This window comes from Nicotiana tabacum, chromosome 16 (assembly GCF_000715075.1).
Source record: "Nicotiana tabacum cultivar K326 chromosome 16, ASM71507v2, whole genome shotgun sequence".
NCBI classification, from domain to species: domain Eukaryota; kingdom Viridiplantae; phylum Streptophyta; class Magnoliopsida; order Solanales; family Solanaceae; genus Nicotiana; species Nicotiana tabacum.
In genome coordinates this window covers 57,768,424-57,783,689 of record NC_134095.1, presented here as the reverse complement: position 1 = coordinate 57,783,689, position 15,266 = coordinate 57,768,424, and the positions used below count along the sequence as shown (strand labels likewise).

The 15,266-nt window shown below is 34.7% G+C and overlaps 1 protein-coding gene across 1 annotated transcript; it reads right to left on the bottom strand.

Annotated features, from left to right (window-relative positions):
- Nucleotides 1–4,343: 4,343 nt before the first annotated feature.
- LOC107780069 (uncharacterized) lies at nt 4,344–7,267 on the bottom strand. The gene is made up of 2 exons (XM_016600588.2): nt 4,885–7,267; nt 4,344–4,807 (listed from the first exon to the last, which is right to left on the bottom strand). Exons 1-2 carry the CDS (start codon nt 7,220–7,222, stop codon nt 4,431–4,433), a joined length of 2,715 nt encoding a protein of 904 aa, XP_016456074.2. The 5' UTR covers nt 7,223–7,267; the 3' UTR covers nt 4,344–4,430.
- Nucleotides 7,268–15,266: the final 7,999 nt, after the last annotated feature.

Below are 15,266 nucleotides of genomic sequence, written 5' to 3'. Positions count from 1 at the left end.
CAACGAAGCCATAATAATCACAATATAAGACTCACGGGCATGCTTGACACCAACATATAAATACTCGTCACCATGCCTATACGTCGTACTCGACAAATACCACATAGCAAATAAGACTCGACTCCTAATCCCTCAAGCTAAGGTTACACCAAATACTTACCTCGATGCCACGAATACAATTCACGCCTCAACAATCGCTTTACCCCTTGATTCCACCACCAATTCGCTCGAATTTAGCCACAAGTTACTTAATTACATCAATAAACGCCAAATGAATCAATTCTAATGCATGAAAATGAGTTTTCTCAAGTTTTATCCAAAAAGTCAAAAATTGCCCCCGGTCCCACATGGTCAAAACCCAAGGTTAGAACCAAAACCCGATTACCCATTCTCCCACGAACCCAATTATATAATTTGTTTTGAAATGGGACCTCAAATTGAGGTCCAAATCCCCAATTTTTGAAAAAACCTAGGTTCTACCCAAAACATCCAATTTCCCTATGAAAATCATTGGTTTTGAGTTGAAATTATGTTAAAAGATGTTAATGATTGAAGGAAACGAGTTAAAATGTACAATCGATTTGGAAGAAGAGTTGTTCTTGAAAAATTGCCCTAGGGAGTTTGTTTTGAAAAGATGTGAAAAATGGTTGATTTTCGGCTAAGTATAAAAATTGCAGGTTGCAGGTATGAGAATTGCAACCTCTGCTATGTTCGTATTTGTGAAAGCAGTGTCGCATTTGCGAAGTCGCATTTGTGACTGAGGTCTCGCATTTGCGACTAAGGGGGATTCCAGGCAGATGTCGCATTTGCAACAAACACTTCGCATTTGCGAAGAAGGCAGCCCAGGCCACCTCTCGCATTTGCGATACATTGCTCGCATTTGCGATGCGAAGCCTGCAGGCCTGAAACATACCAGCAATTCCCTAAGTTAAAATTTCACTCCGTGGCCTATCCAAAACTCACCCGAGACCTCGGGGCTCCCAACCAAACATGCACACCAATCTAAAAATATCATACAGACTTGCTCGTACATTCAAATCACTAAAATAATATCAACAACTAGGAGTTTAACATCAAAATCATGACATTTTCTTAAGAACTTCAAATTTCCAATTTTCTCAAAAATGATCCGATTCACGTCGTTTCAAGTCCGTTTCTTATCAAATTTCACAAACTTATCTTAAATCACATATAAGACCTGTACCGGGCGTCGGAACAAAAATACGTGCCCGATACCATCGAGTTGTAATCACAATTCATTTCCAAATCTCATAAATAATTTCAAAAAATAATTTTCTTTAAAAATTCATTTCTCGGGCTTGGGACCTCGGAATTCGATTCTGGGTATTCGCCCAAGTCCCATATTTTCCTACGGACCCTTCGAGACCGTCAAATCATGGGTCCAAGTCCGTTTACCTAAAATATTGACCGAAGTCAACTTAATTCATTTTATAATCAAAATTAACCATTTTTTTTTACAGATTTTCACATTTTAGCTTTTCGGCTATGCGCCCGGACTGCGCACGCAAATTGAGGTGACATAAAAAGAGGTTTTTAAGGCCTCGGAATGCAAAATTTATTTTAAAGTACTTTGGGTCATCACATTCTCAAAGTACTTTTGGTGATAATCAGTTTGTGTTTGACTAATTAATTCGAAAAATACTTCTAAACGATAACTAGTGTTTGGCCACACTTTCAAAAAGTACTTCTAAGTGTATGTTTCTCAAAATTATTTTTCAAAAAAGTATTTTTGGGGAGAAGCTACAATTTTCTACTTCTCCAAAATTGCTTCTGCTTCTACTCAAAGCATTTTTTTGTTCTAAAAGGTTAGCCAAACACTTGAACTTTGAAAATAAAGTACTTTTTTGAAGAAAAAAAGTTCTTTTAAATGTAAAGAAGCTTGGCCAAATAGGCTATTATGTGAAGGATTTGGTGTTTTGGTGGCTGGAATTGATAACATATGATTCGAATTTATCTGGGTTACCTTGTACTAATGTTAGATTATCGAAATACTGTCCTGGGTGATTTGAATTGAGACAAGGTATCGTAATTGAGATTCAGGAGTTAGTCTTAGGAACCTAAACTAGTTTGAGTCCCTTTCTATAGGCAAAAGGATAAATAAGATTCTTTTTAGCCCAACTTAGCAGCATATTCTTCCCTAGAACAAAATTTTTGTTCCTTAGACTTACTTTTTCTTTTGCTACACATTCACTCGTATAGTGGTCAGTGTTACAACAGTGAGTGCAAATCTTATTCTCAGGAAGTGTGAGGTACTTGCTCCCATTTAGGTTCAGAGTTCCCAAAGCCAAGTCCCCTTCTGTTGCTACTATGGTGTTCTTTAAGCCATGAAAGTGCATCGAATGACCTGTTTCATTTACATATTCTATCAAGCTCATGCTTAACCTTTGTCAAGTCCTCTTTCAAAACTCTTACCAGTTCATCTATTTTGTATAACTCATCTTTTACCTTTCCTAAATCTTCTTCTAGCGTGAGTTGTGTGACACTTACTATTTCTTTACTTGTTCCTAACTTCAATTTCAAATTTTCAGATCTAAGTTCTAAGATAGTTGTATCAAGTGCATGAACCTGGTTCTTCAAAATAATATTTTCCTTTTCAATTTTACAAGCTTTTATTTTCAGGTTTTTGCATTCTGCTTTTGAAAAGTTACACTCTTTTTACAGTTGTTCTTTTTCAGAACTTATATTTTTAGATTCATCAATTAAAGTTAACAATAATTCTGATAGTCTATCTTTAGAAATGAATTTAATTTTATTCTTTAGGTCCAAAAACCTTATCTCATGTTCTTCATCAAGTTCATCTTTAGATTCTCCAATTGCCATAAGAGATCCTTCAACACCATCACCATCAGTGTTCTCATTTGAACTATCTTCCGAAGTAGCAACCATTACTTTAGATAGCCCTTTTGTTATCATGAACATGTTCCTTCTTCCTGTTTCTTATATTAGATCTCTCATTTTTTCATTCGACTTCCACATAGGATAATTCTTGATCATGTGGTCTTGTTTACCACATTTGAAGCATCCATCGATCATCTCCAATTGATCTGTTATCCTCTCCTTCCACCAAGAATAGTAGCGACCAAGAATGGTGGCCTAGTGGTGGATTGCTCTTTACAGTTTCCAGGTAGTTCACTCATCTTGAATTTTTTCTAAGGTGTTAGCTCTTCAAGGATAATCTGCTATGATACCAATTGATATTTTATGCTTCAATATCACACAAGAGAGGAGGTGATTTGTGTGGTGTCCAATTTTTGCGTGCACTGGATTATAGAATGACTTGGTTCTTTTATGCGTTCTTTTAACTATAGTTGCGGAATAAGTAATGCAGAAAGTAAAGAACACAAGTATTTTATGTGGAAAACACCCGGCTCAAAAGGTGAAAAACTTACGACCTACTTGCTTGTAGGATTTTCCCAACATTTCACTACAACTCTGAGCCAAACAACAATGCTTACAAACTCTTGCAAACCTAAGGATTAACTCTAACCCTTGTAGCAACACGCCACAGGTTGTTGCGACTACTTCAAGTTACTCTAACTTGAATACTACAACTCAAATAACTAGTACACTTGCTTCTAAAGAAAGCTAAAAGGTACAACTCAAAAGCTCTTATTACAGTTGAACTAGAATGAAAGACAGACACATGAAACTGGGTTTTCAATCTGGTTCATGTAGATTCAGGTTCGTATTCTTGAAACTCATAGAAATTGCTCAGAAAATACCTTGCTATTTTGCTATCAATTATTGCTTAACTTCAATATGTGTGTGTGTCACCTGTAAAAAAGAACACAATTGATATATATAGAGTTAATAAGATTAAGATTAACTAGAGGTCGAATGATTTACTCTTACTTGGTGGAAGAGTTATAGTTAAGTTCAATTTCTAACTCTTTCCTTCTCTTGGATAGAGTTCTCTTCAAGTAAGGAATTCTGCTCCATATCAAATATGCAATCTTTTCGATCAAGAATTATCAAAAATAATCACTTATACTTATCCCTTGCACGTGTATGCCTTTTGCTTGATTCTGACCGTAACCTATGTACAATGTTTATGGACCTAGTTCATGTATATGTTCCTTTGTCAAACATTAAAACCTATACTGCTTAGGTCAACATCGACTTATGTCCATGGCAGTATGCCGACCATGCTGAGGTTAGCACGTGTGGTATAGAACATGTTTACAAGGATCTTGGCATGATGGAAAGCCTAAAAGTATTATGGGAGCACGAGAGGGTGCATGTGGAAGAGAAGTAAGGTCGGGCACATCATACTCTTCAAGGATTGTCGAGTGTAAAACACATGGACTAATTTATTATGTCAAACAATTAGTCACTATAACACTTTAAATTCCTAGAACAAGATGGAAAAACAATATATACTCAGCAATGCGAAGGGAGACGCAAAAAGATCAGCATCTTGGTAGTGCTGGTTCAAACAAGTGGCCAAATATAACAGTAGAGAACAAGCTTTCTGAAGGTAACTTTTCCTTTGATAAAGACACACAAACTTGCTTCATAGTTGGCCGAGCTTGAGGACTTTGACAAATGCATGCAAATGCTAGCTTTGTGATCTTGATCAATTCTTCTCCTTCTTGTGTTCCAGGAGCTTGTGGTCGTTGGTCAATGATATCCTTTAACAATTTTCCATGCGCGCTTGACGCTGACGAAAGTGATGATATAGCTGCAATAATATCACCTGGATGATGACCTAAAATGACTTCTAGTGATAGCACCCCAAAACTGTAAACATCACTCTTCTCATTTACCTTCATTGTGTAAGCAAGCTCTGCAAACATATTAGAAATTAAGTATTAAAGGATATTAGAATATACATTAGAAGTTAGTAAGCATATATATATATACCTGGAGCTACATAGCCAAATGTTCCAGCGAACGACGTCCAATTAGAGGAGTTAAGCCTTAAGAGTTTTGCAGTGCCAAAATCAGAAACATGGGGATTGCCTTCATCATCTAAGAGGACATTGTTACTTGATATATCTCTGTGAACTATAGGAGGTGAACACTCATGATGTAAGTAACACAATGCATTTGCTACTCCCTTGACAATATCAACCCTCTTGAGCCAATCTAATTCTCTTGCTCTATCCTTATTGCTAAGATTTTGCGACAAGTTTCCTCCTTCCAACAACTCATAAATCAAGAACGAGTGGCGTGCATGTGAACAAAATCCATAAAGCCTCACTATATTTCTATGGCGGATGTTTACTAAAGTTTGTATTTCTTTTGAAAAGCTTTTCAAGTTGTCATCAGAATATTCTTCATCTTCTAAAGCATGAACATTTTTCACTGCAACAACTTGACCACATGGTAATTCCACTCTAAACACAGTTCCATGTCCTCCTTTTCCGATGCAATATTTGCTATCAAAATTCTCTGTTGCTGTAATGATGTTTTCATATGCTATTTTCCCATCAAATCCTCGAATCGAAAAAGAATTGCTGGATGGTTCTCTAGGCTGAATACTACTAGTATTTCTTTTCCTTTTTGTTAGAAAAAGAAGACAAGTAATCACAAGTAGAAGTAGGGCAACCGAGATAATAAGAGACAGAGTTAAGGTCAGTATAATCTTTCTACTTGTTCTCTCTTTTTTCCCTAATGAAGAGCAAGGTTTCATACCACTGTGATTGCTGCAGCACAAATCATGGTTATCTCTTAATTGTTCAATCGATGCATTTTGAAATGCCACCATCTGTGGAAGGGGACCAACCAATTGATTGGAAGATATATCAATAGAACTCAAACTAACGCGTTCATTGAAACTTGATGGGATTGAACCACACAAGTTATTATGTGAAAGATTCATGACTTCCAAGCGTTGCAAAGATCCTATGGTCCGCGGTATCTCACCACTGATCATATTATAACTGAGATCAATATACAGTAGGGAGTGCAGATTTCCCAAATTAGAAGGAATAGTTGTGTTCAACATGTTCTTGCTTAAATTCAAGTTCCAAAGCTGCCTACAATCTCCTATTTCTCTTGGAATCTTTCCACTTATATTATTTGCAGCCAAGTTAAGTCTTGTAAGTTTAGACAACCTTCTCAGTTCTATAGGTATTCCCCCTGAAATTTTATTTCCATGCAAATCAAGAACCAACAAGGGAGTTAAGCTCTCCAAATTTGTAGGAATTTCGCCGGTCAAGTGATTAGAAGAGAGATCAAGCATTTCTAGTTTAGTCAGATTTCCTATCTCAATAGGTATGGTTCCAGACAAGTTGTTGTTGGAGATTTTCAAGCTGGTTAGATTATGAGAAATGCCCCATTTTGATGTCAACTCACCATAAAACTTATTGTGACTCAAATCAATGTAAATTAGATTTGGATAGACACCAAAAACTTCTGATATATTGCTAGATAATTGGTTCCTTTCAAGCCTAAGTCTGGTTAGTTTAGAGCAATTTTTCAAGCTTCTAGGGATATTACCCATAAAGTTATTATCATATGCTGTGAATTTAGTCAGTTTTCCACCAAGACACACATTTTGTGGCAAGTGACCAGTAAGATTGTTTTCTGATATTTGAAAAATTTCCAAATGTGTAAGATTTTCAAGCTCTATTGGAAGGGTTCCATTGAGTTTATTTCCTAGCAAACATAAATGCACAAGGGATTTTAAGTTACCTAAGCTTGAAGGGATAGGACCATAGAATTCATTCACTGTTAGATATAAGTGCTTGAGATTTTTCAAGAATCCTATTTCAGGTGGAATAATTCCAGAAAAATGATTGATCCTCAAATCAAGATAACTCAATCGTGAAAGATTAAAAATGTTATGTGACAGTGTACCATGGAGTGAATTATTGGAAAAATCAATTAAATGGAGATGGGGAAATGAAGAGAAATTTAGATGGTGAAGTGTACCTCTAATCCCATAATTTGCAATATCCATTTGAGTAACTCTTCCAAATTTATCACAAGAAATGCCATCCCAATGGCAATGACTAGTACTGTTTGTGACCACCCAAGAAGAAAGAAATGATTGGCTTGTATTTTCAAGACTTGCCTTCCATTTTAAAAGGGAAAATGCTTCATATGAACTTGAATTAATTGAATGTTTTTGAGAAGCATTTAGATAAGATTTAGCAGAAACATGTTGAATAGAAGTTGTCATAAAAATCAACATCATCATATACATGAAGAGAAAATGACTGAAAATTAAATGGTATGATAAGGAAATAGTCATGATTATTTCTCCACCAAAATAATCTTTTTTGATCCTAAGGCAAACTGTTTGGCTTTGTGGGAATGTTGGATATATTGATTAATGGACGGATATATATAAGTTATAACTAAAACAAGGGTCAAGTGGGAAACCAAGCCGCAGTAAACAGCTCTTGTTTAGTATATTATCTTTCTTTTTCCCTTTCAGTTAATTTAAACATACATAAGTTCTCGTGTCCAATATATGTAATAGTACTAGTTTTTAGGTTCATACTTTGCTGTTCTTTCCAACAAAAACTGAGTGACAAACCTAGTGTCACAACTCACTCTCATGCCTAGTAGTGAACTTAGTGAATTTTCTAGCCTTCCACTGCTAGAAAGTTCAGATTTTCATGACTATTTCATACTCTTTTCCTTTAGTTTCCTCCGTCTACCCTCGCATTCCAAAAAAAAAACAAAAAAACTAGCGTGTTACGAGATGGCAAGTTCTTTCTAAATCTATACGACAAACCCAATATGATTCCAACATATCCTTTCACAGAAAATTGACAATATATAGTAGTTTACCCTGTTGAATTATGTCACTCAACATATCCTTTCACACGTGGACCAATTATTTTTCATACTTTGCCTGCTCTTATATTATGCTAAATTGTAAGATAATTTTTATTAAAAGTTTAAGTTGTTAGGAGAACGTACTTTAATGACTTAACTATATTATATCTCTATCTTACCCAACTAAGAACCACTACTAAAACAAATAAAAGAAAAGAAAAAACCATAAAATTATCTTTCTTACCTTAAACAACCCCATCCCCCTCCTTTTCTTCCACGGGATTATCTCAAGTTTCAACAATAGTAAAGTAGTAGTAATTATCATAAATCATAATAGATTTCAGATGAGTATCAATAAAATTAGGGGTATACAAAGGAAACCGACAAATCGCACTAACCCGATAATCCGAGTCGAACCGAGAAAAAAAATCCGACTATGGTTTAATTTGATTTGGTTTGGTATTGAGAAAAAAAACCCGGCCATAATTGGTTTGGTTTGGTTTTAACTAAAGAAAGTCAAACCGAAATCAAACCAACCCTACATTACATATATAGAAATTTTAGATATATTTAATATATAAATATACTTATTGTGATTTAATTTATAAATATTTCTTAAATAATTTCATAATTTTATCTTTTAAGATATTATATCAAGACTGAACTTAGAACTTTTGAATGTTCCAATAAGTTTTATAGCCATTAATATTAGTAAATTAAATAATACTAACAAAAGTCCAAACCAAAATCAAATCAATACTAATGCTAACAACAGACATTCAATTCAATACTACGAACGTGAATGTATTGAATATCTATTTTTTGTTTTGCAATAATTTAAATAAAAATGCATAACCTATTTTTTTTAGCATTTAGTCATGTAATTAATACTTCCTTATTAGTCTACTTATTTATTTTAGCATGACTTAGTACTTTTAGATTATATTTATTTTTATTATGGCTTTTTAATTAGCAATATTTATATTACATAATTTATTGTCTTTATTGTTGAATATTTTAGGATAAGCCATGACACATCTCATATTTTGTATTATTTTCTTGGAAAATACTTTATATAGTTGCATCTTACTAGGATTAAAGAAATATTTTGAGCACAAGTTATATGTTTTGTTCTACGAAGATTTTACTGGAAAAAACCCAAATAACCCGAAAAATCGAGAAAACTCAAGAAAAATCAAGATTGAAAAATCCGAGTTTTATTGGTTTGGTTTGGTCTTTAGATTTAATAATCCGATACAATTGATTTGATTTAGTAATTGTAAAATCCGAACCAACCCAACCTATGTACACCCCTAAATAAAATGAAGACACGAGTCCTAGCTACTTTATAAACCCACTAATTGAGGTGTAGCTTTGGCACACTTTTTAGTTGAATCCTAGTACATGGGTGCACTACTAAAACAAATGAGAAAAAAATAAATATTAAGTGGGAATTGATCTCAATTCTTCTTGATAAATAACTCAATCTTCAACTAAGTCTCATTCAACCTTCTTGGAGCATGAGTACCAACAGTTAATATTATACCAATTTTAGAAAATATGTACATAAAATATCTAATTTTTCAAAAAGACTATGGGTTCACATGCCCCATAATTTTGCCTATAAATCCGCTTGTGGCTTCAATGACATTCTAATTTGTACAACGTTGTTCATTCCTACACTACTAAAAAAAGGGAAAAACTGACCGCCAAAACCGACCGATATTGGTTGGTAATTGGCAAAAATCGACTGAAAACCGGCCGATTCGTGGCGGTCGGTAATCGTAAGGTCGGTAGAGCTAACCGACCGTTTTTCGACTGATTTCGGTCGGTCAATTAAATTCCAAAAAAAAAAAAATTGTGCACTTTGTACTGTGGCAAGATACTATTCTACCACTACAATGTTGGTGCCTTTTATTTTAAGACTGTCTTTTATTTCATTTATACTCTTTAATTGCATTTTCGCGCAAAAATAGCCGACCGATATCGATCAGTTGTATTAAAAAATAAAAGGACCGAATTCGGTCGATTTTTTAAAATGACCGGTCGAATTAATCGACCGATTTCGGTCGATTTTTTTAATATTAATTTTAATTTATTTTAAATGAAAAATCGATCAAAGTTGGTCGTTTTGAAAAACCGACCAACTTTGATCGGTTTTCAGCCGGTTTTTTGACCGACCAAAATTGGTCGGTCGACGGGGACGTTTTTTGCCGAATTTCTAGTAGTGCTAATCCGTTGAGACTGCCTTTTTCCGACTTGTTCATTATATTCTTTGTCACTCACATGATTTGCAGCTCTCTTTCTGGTTCAATTTAAACCTCATGGAAATTAAATTATAAAAAAAGCTTCAATAAGTCAAAGGAGATCCGTAGGTTGTAGTAATCCATTAGGCATTCCAAAAAAGGACTCTCAGGGCCATATGCTCAAAATCTTTTAATTAGTAGAGTTGAAATATTGGAGTACTTTAACCAAAGAGCATGTAAAAGCATATGTATATTTTCCCCTAATAAAGGCGTTGTTTAGTTTATCTTTGGGTACCTAAACACTTCAATTTTTGCGGAGAGTGGCTGAATTCTTTGCAAGACCTCGTGGCGCATATGCAGCACTACAAGTAAGACCAGCGGAAGAAATAATAACTTTTTTATTTTAAGGCAATTAGGTAAAATGATTTTAAGGCAATAAAGTGAGATGTCGAGACAGATAAGGATTGGAAAGGAAAAGAAAATGAAATGGGAACTGGATCGAAGAGCTTGACTTGGACTATAATGATTTTTATTTATGCAACTTTAAGCTTATTTCTATTTCCTCCAGATCATAAACTACATTTTAATAAATTAATTTATACTTCTTTTTCTGTATTATTTCTTTATCACTTCATCACGTGCAGCAAAAATGATATTTGTTCTAAAATAAACGTACTCTCATAAACTTAATCTCCTAATTTTTTTAAAAATATATGTACAATTTATAAAACAATGTACAGAGTTGACTATACTCAATTTAAACCGTGTTTAATCATTGTAGACATGTAATTTTTGACCCACACATTAAAATCACCTCTAATAGTCCTAGTATTTTTAGGATATTTATTTGAGTTTATTTCTATAGGATTTTACTTTATTGTTAATTTTAATTCTAGTTTTTAAAGCACATAAATTTAAAAACACAAAAATAGTTTCATTTTTATAATATTTCTCATGTTATATAAATATTTTTATATTTTAATACAATTGAATATCACTAGTCTTTCTTATAGTGACGTTAGTCTAATTTTGCTATCTTTTCTATTTTTATTTTAATATAATCTTTGAAAAAATACAAAAAATATATATATAATTCCACTTTTAATATAGATTTAGTTTAGTTAAAATTAATTAGTATTTTGTTATTCTTTTGTTAAAAAAATGAAAAATGAAAGAAAAGAAAAAAGAAGAATGAATTTTAGGGCTAGTCTTGTCTTAAAAAAAAAGACCAAATTGGGCCAAACCTGAGCCCAACAGTGCCAAGACCCAGCTGACCCCTTACCCAGTCCTCCCGGCCCGCGATACCCGTCCAACCCGCCCCATCTCCCCACTCAAATCTCAGCCATCAATTTAGTTTCATCCAATGGCCACGATTAATCGCCATACCCCCATATAAAAACTTAATCTTCATTAACCCTAACCCTAACCAAAGAACACCAAATCGGCGCCCCATCCCATCACACGCCTCTGCCGCCGTGACACCTCCCAAACCCACCGGAAATTCCTTCCACGTAAGCACTGGTCCCCTTATGGTCCCCCCCATCATTAGCAATTGATTCTACGCGTTTTTTCCTAATTTTTATCTCCGGATTTACTCTTTTAGGCGAAAATAGAAAAAATGGGGTACGTAGGATTGAGTTGCACTCGATCTACTCCCTCTATTTCTCTTATCTCACAAATAGAAGAGATTTTCCAATTTTTGTTTTGATTTTCTGGGAATTTCGTTGAGTTTTTTCGGTTTTCTTGGAGAGGAAGGAAGGAGAAGCTTCTAGGTTGTCTATCTATTTGGGTCTTGGACAAAATTTTCGGGCAGAAAAAAGATAGGAGAGAGAAATTAGAGGAAAATTTGGAAAAATTTCGGACTAGGAGACAGAGACTTAGAGAAAAAGCACTGGAAGAAAGTTAGGGTTCTCTTCAGTTTTATTGAGATTTTTGTTTGGTTTGCTTTTCCAGAAAAGCAGAAATACAAAAAAAAAATAGTGAGTTTAGACTTTTGTTCGAACTGGTTTCCATTTCGAAAAATCAGAAAATATCCCAAAATATTTTAGTTTCTTCTTTTGATTTTGGTTTCAACATGGAGATTGATTGAGCCGAGATCGAGTTCGCCGTTCGAGTCCGAGTTCGTTGGTTTTGCATCCTGTCGCCTTCTAGCCGCAGTCTCATTCGGATTTTCGTTATCGTTGTATTCGATTCCAAACGAAATTAATCAAAGCCTCGATCAAACAGGTTGAATTTCCTTTTCTTTTCTTAATCTATCTTTGATGTTTGATTGAAAATAGGATGAGAGCCGGGTTTGATCGGTTTATAGATTGCCTGATCCACTGTTACTTTGAGATTAACAAATGAACTCGGATTGTTCCGTTAGCTCATCATTCTCTGTTGCAAATTGGCTAGTTTCGTGTTTAGTGAGATTAGTTCCATGAGTTTAAACTGAAACTCTGCTCTAAATTCTCTTGATATTTGTTTGTCGAAAGTCGAATTAGGAGCATAAAATCAGAACTATTTGTTAGAGACTCAGTCGAACTTCTTGATTGAATAGTAGATTGAATTGAGTTATTTGTTGGAGATTGTATGAACTGAGTTGTGTCCTTAGACTTTGCTGCTTGAAAATTTTGAGAGTTCACCATGATTTTTTTTTAAACTTTCTTGTTAGCTGAGTTCCGTTGGTAGTTGCTGGTTAGGAGATTTAGTGTAAAAAATATATACATTCAATTGGTAATAGTTCCTTGATTCCTCTCATCTTGCATCAGTTGAAGTAGCAATGTGTGAGCCTTGTAATGTCATTCTCATAGTTGTTGAACTTCCATTTAGGTGAGCATGTAGCTAGGAATTGAAGGGTTAAGGTTGATGTTAGTCTTCCCTCCACTCTTTATACATTTTTGCACCATATTTGCATCACGTGCATAGATTCTCCGCACCTGTTGGGGTAGTCTGCGCATCAACTATTGCTCTAGTTTTCTGCAATGTCAAAGTGAACATGTTTAACATCAGTGATGTGTGAAGTTTAATGCATCGGTGATTAGGTTCCTGCTTAGGTTATTTTGGTGCCTTCTTGTTTCTCATATATACTGTAGCTATATGCTTCATCAACAATTTGATTTACAGCTATCCTTAAAAATAAAAAATTTAGATGAAGAGGGAATATCATCTGGTTCGTTCTTGGCATTTGCTTCATCTGACTTGGTATAAAATTTGAAGTACTTTAGTGTTTCTGTCCTTTGTAAATGGATTTAAACATGGTGAAACACTCTGTTAAAGGAAAATGTGTTTTTCAAAAGAGTAGTATCTTAAGGTTTCGACATCATATGGGTTGGAGCTTAAAATCGCAATGTCAGTGACGTTGATATTCATTTTTAGTCATGAGTCTTTCTTGTAGAGTAGTTTTAAAGATGGAAATTCTGTAGTTAACTTTGCCAAGGTTGTGGTTATTTTCCTTGCTTTGTGTTGGCAGGTCACTATGAGAAATTGTTCAGTTGGCATTGCCAATTCCTTGTTTGCATTTAGATGATGTGATTTACTTTTAAGTATGCCTTTTATTTGCACCTTTCTTTCTTTTGTGTTTTGTCTGTTTTGAATGCCATACATCACATTGTGCATATATCTTTATTGATGAATACAGGTTATGAGGGTTGGGATTTAAGAGACTAAAAGAATTTGAGCATGAATAGAATCTCCTTTTTACTCAGTTCTCTTTTATTTGCTATATTTCATCCGCTAGGAGCATGTTAGGCCGTCATCATTTGGGTAGGCAAGCCTTAGGACTTCTGTTAATTTTGAGGTGAGAGGTCATTCCCTTAGTTAAATTTATCCGGGGAATGCCCCGAAGGACTTGCGTATATTTTATTCCGGGGAATGCCCCGTAGTACTTGTATTTGGAGGCCAAAAGTAGAGCTTGCAGTATTTTATTTTTATTTTTATTTTTCTTTTATTAGGCGGGGACGACCTCGAGCCTTTTTGTGTGTTTATTTTTCTGTGTTCGTTTTACCTCAATTCGAATATTCTAAAAGCCAACTTGATCGAATACGCAACCGTACTAGTTACGGGACTTGGGGAGTGCCTAACACCTTCTCCCCGAGTCAAATGAACCCCCTTACCCGAATCTTTGGTGCAGACTTAGTTTTGGAGTCCAAAGTGTTTAAAAAGGAAAAATCATTTTTATAAAAATGGTGACCTGACACACCGAAACCAATGTCAGGTGACGACTCTGAGTTATTTTCTTTTGAACACAATTTTGTCACGTTCTAATTGGAAAACCCTTTTCAAGTTTTACTAAATATTTTTTTATTTATTTAAGGGAGTTGGTGAGTTTGTAAAAAAGAAGGGATGTGACATCTCTGGCGACTCTGTTGGGGAGTTGCAGGTTCGAGCTAGTACTTGATCTTGTTGGTTTTTAGGATATTCAGTTGAGGTTTTTATGTGTTTCATTTGCTTTTTATTTTGTTTATGTCATATTTATTTGCTAGTTGCTTATTTGTTTACAGTTTTTCCTTTATGTGTTACTGCTTTATAAATTATCATCATTTGCATAACCATGAGTCTTCTTTCTGCAACAAATCTTCCGGAGTACGTTTGAGCGTACACGGATTTTTTGTGAGTCACTTGTGTCTTTAGGGGGGTGGCGTGGGAGCGTGGAGTGGGCGGACAGCTAGAGCAGCCGCCATCGACCACGTGCCGCCCTGAATTGCCTTGTCTAGTGAACCCCAACCGTAGGTCAGCCTTTAGGTAATACTTATGTGCATCATATCATTCAAACCTAGCCGGGTTTGGTCCCAGGCACCGTGTCCCGTTGTAGGAGGCCTACGCAAATTATGTCAAAATGGGCTCATGGCCCAAAAAGATATTTAATCATCCCTATGTGCTACATATTGCATCTCTTTCGGGGTAAAAGGGTCATTTGACGGACCAAGGATATTTGAGGGTGAAATATAAAATGAAGTAGGTGATTTTACACTTTCCCATTATTTTCCAAAAAATGAAAAAGAAAATCCAAAAAAGATTTTACACTTTTCCATTATTTTCCAAAAAAGACAAAAAAAATTGAAAGTAGAAAATCCAAAAGATTTTACACTTTTCCATTATTTTCCAAAAAAAATTCAAAAAAAGGGAGAAAAAGAAAATCCCAAATAGATTTTACATCTTTTATCATTTTTCAAAAATTCAAAAAAAAAATCCAAAAATATTTTACATTTTCCATCATTCTGAAAAGATAAAAAAAATGGTTTTCCAAATTAGTTGCATTTTTTGAAGGCTTTATCCCATGTCCAA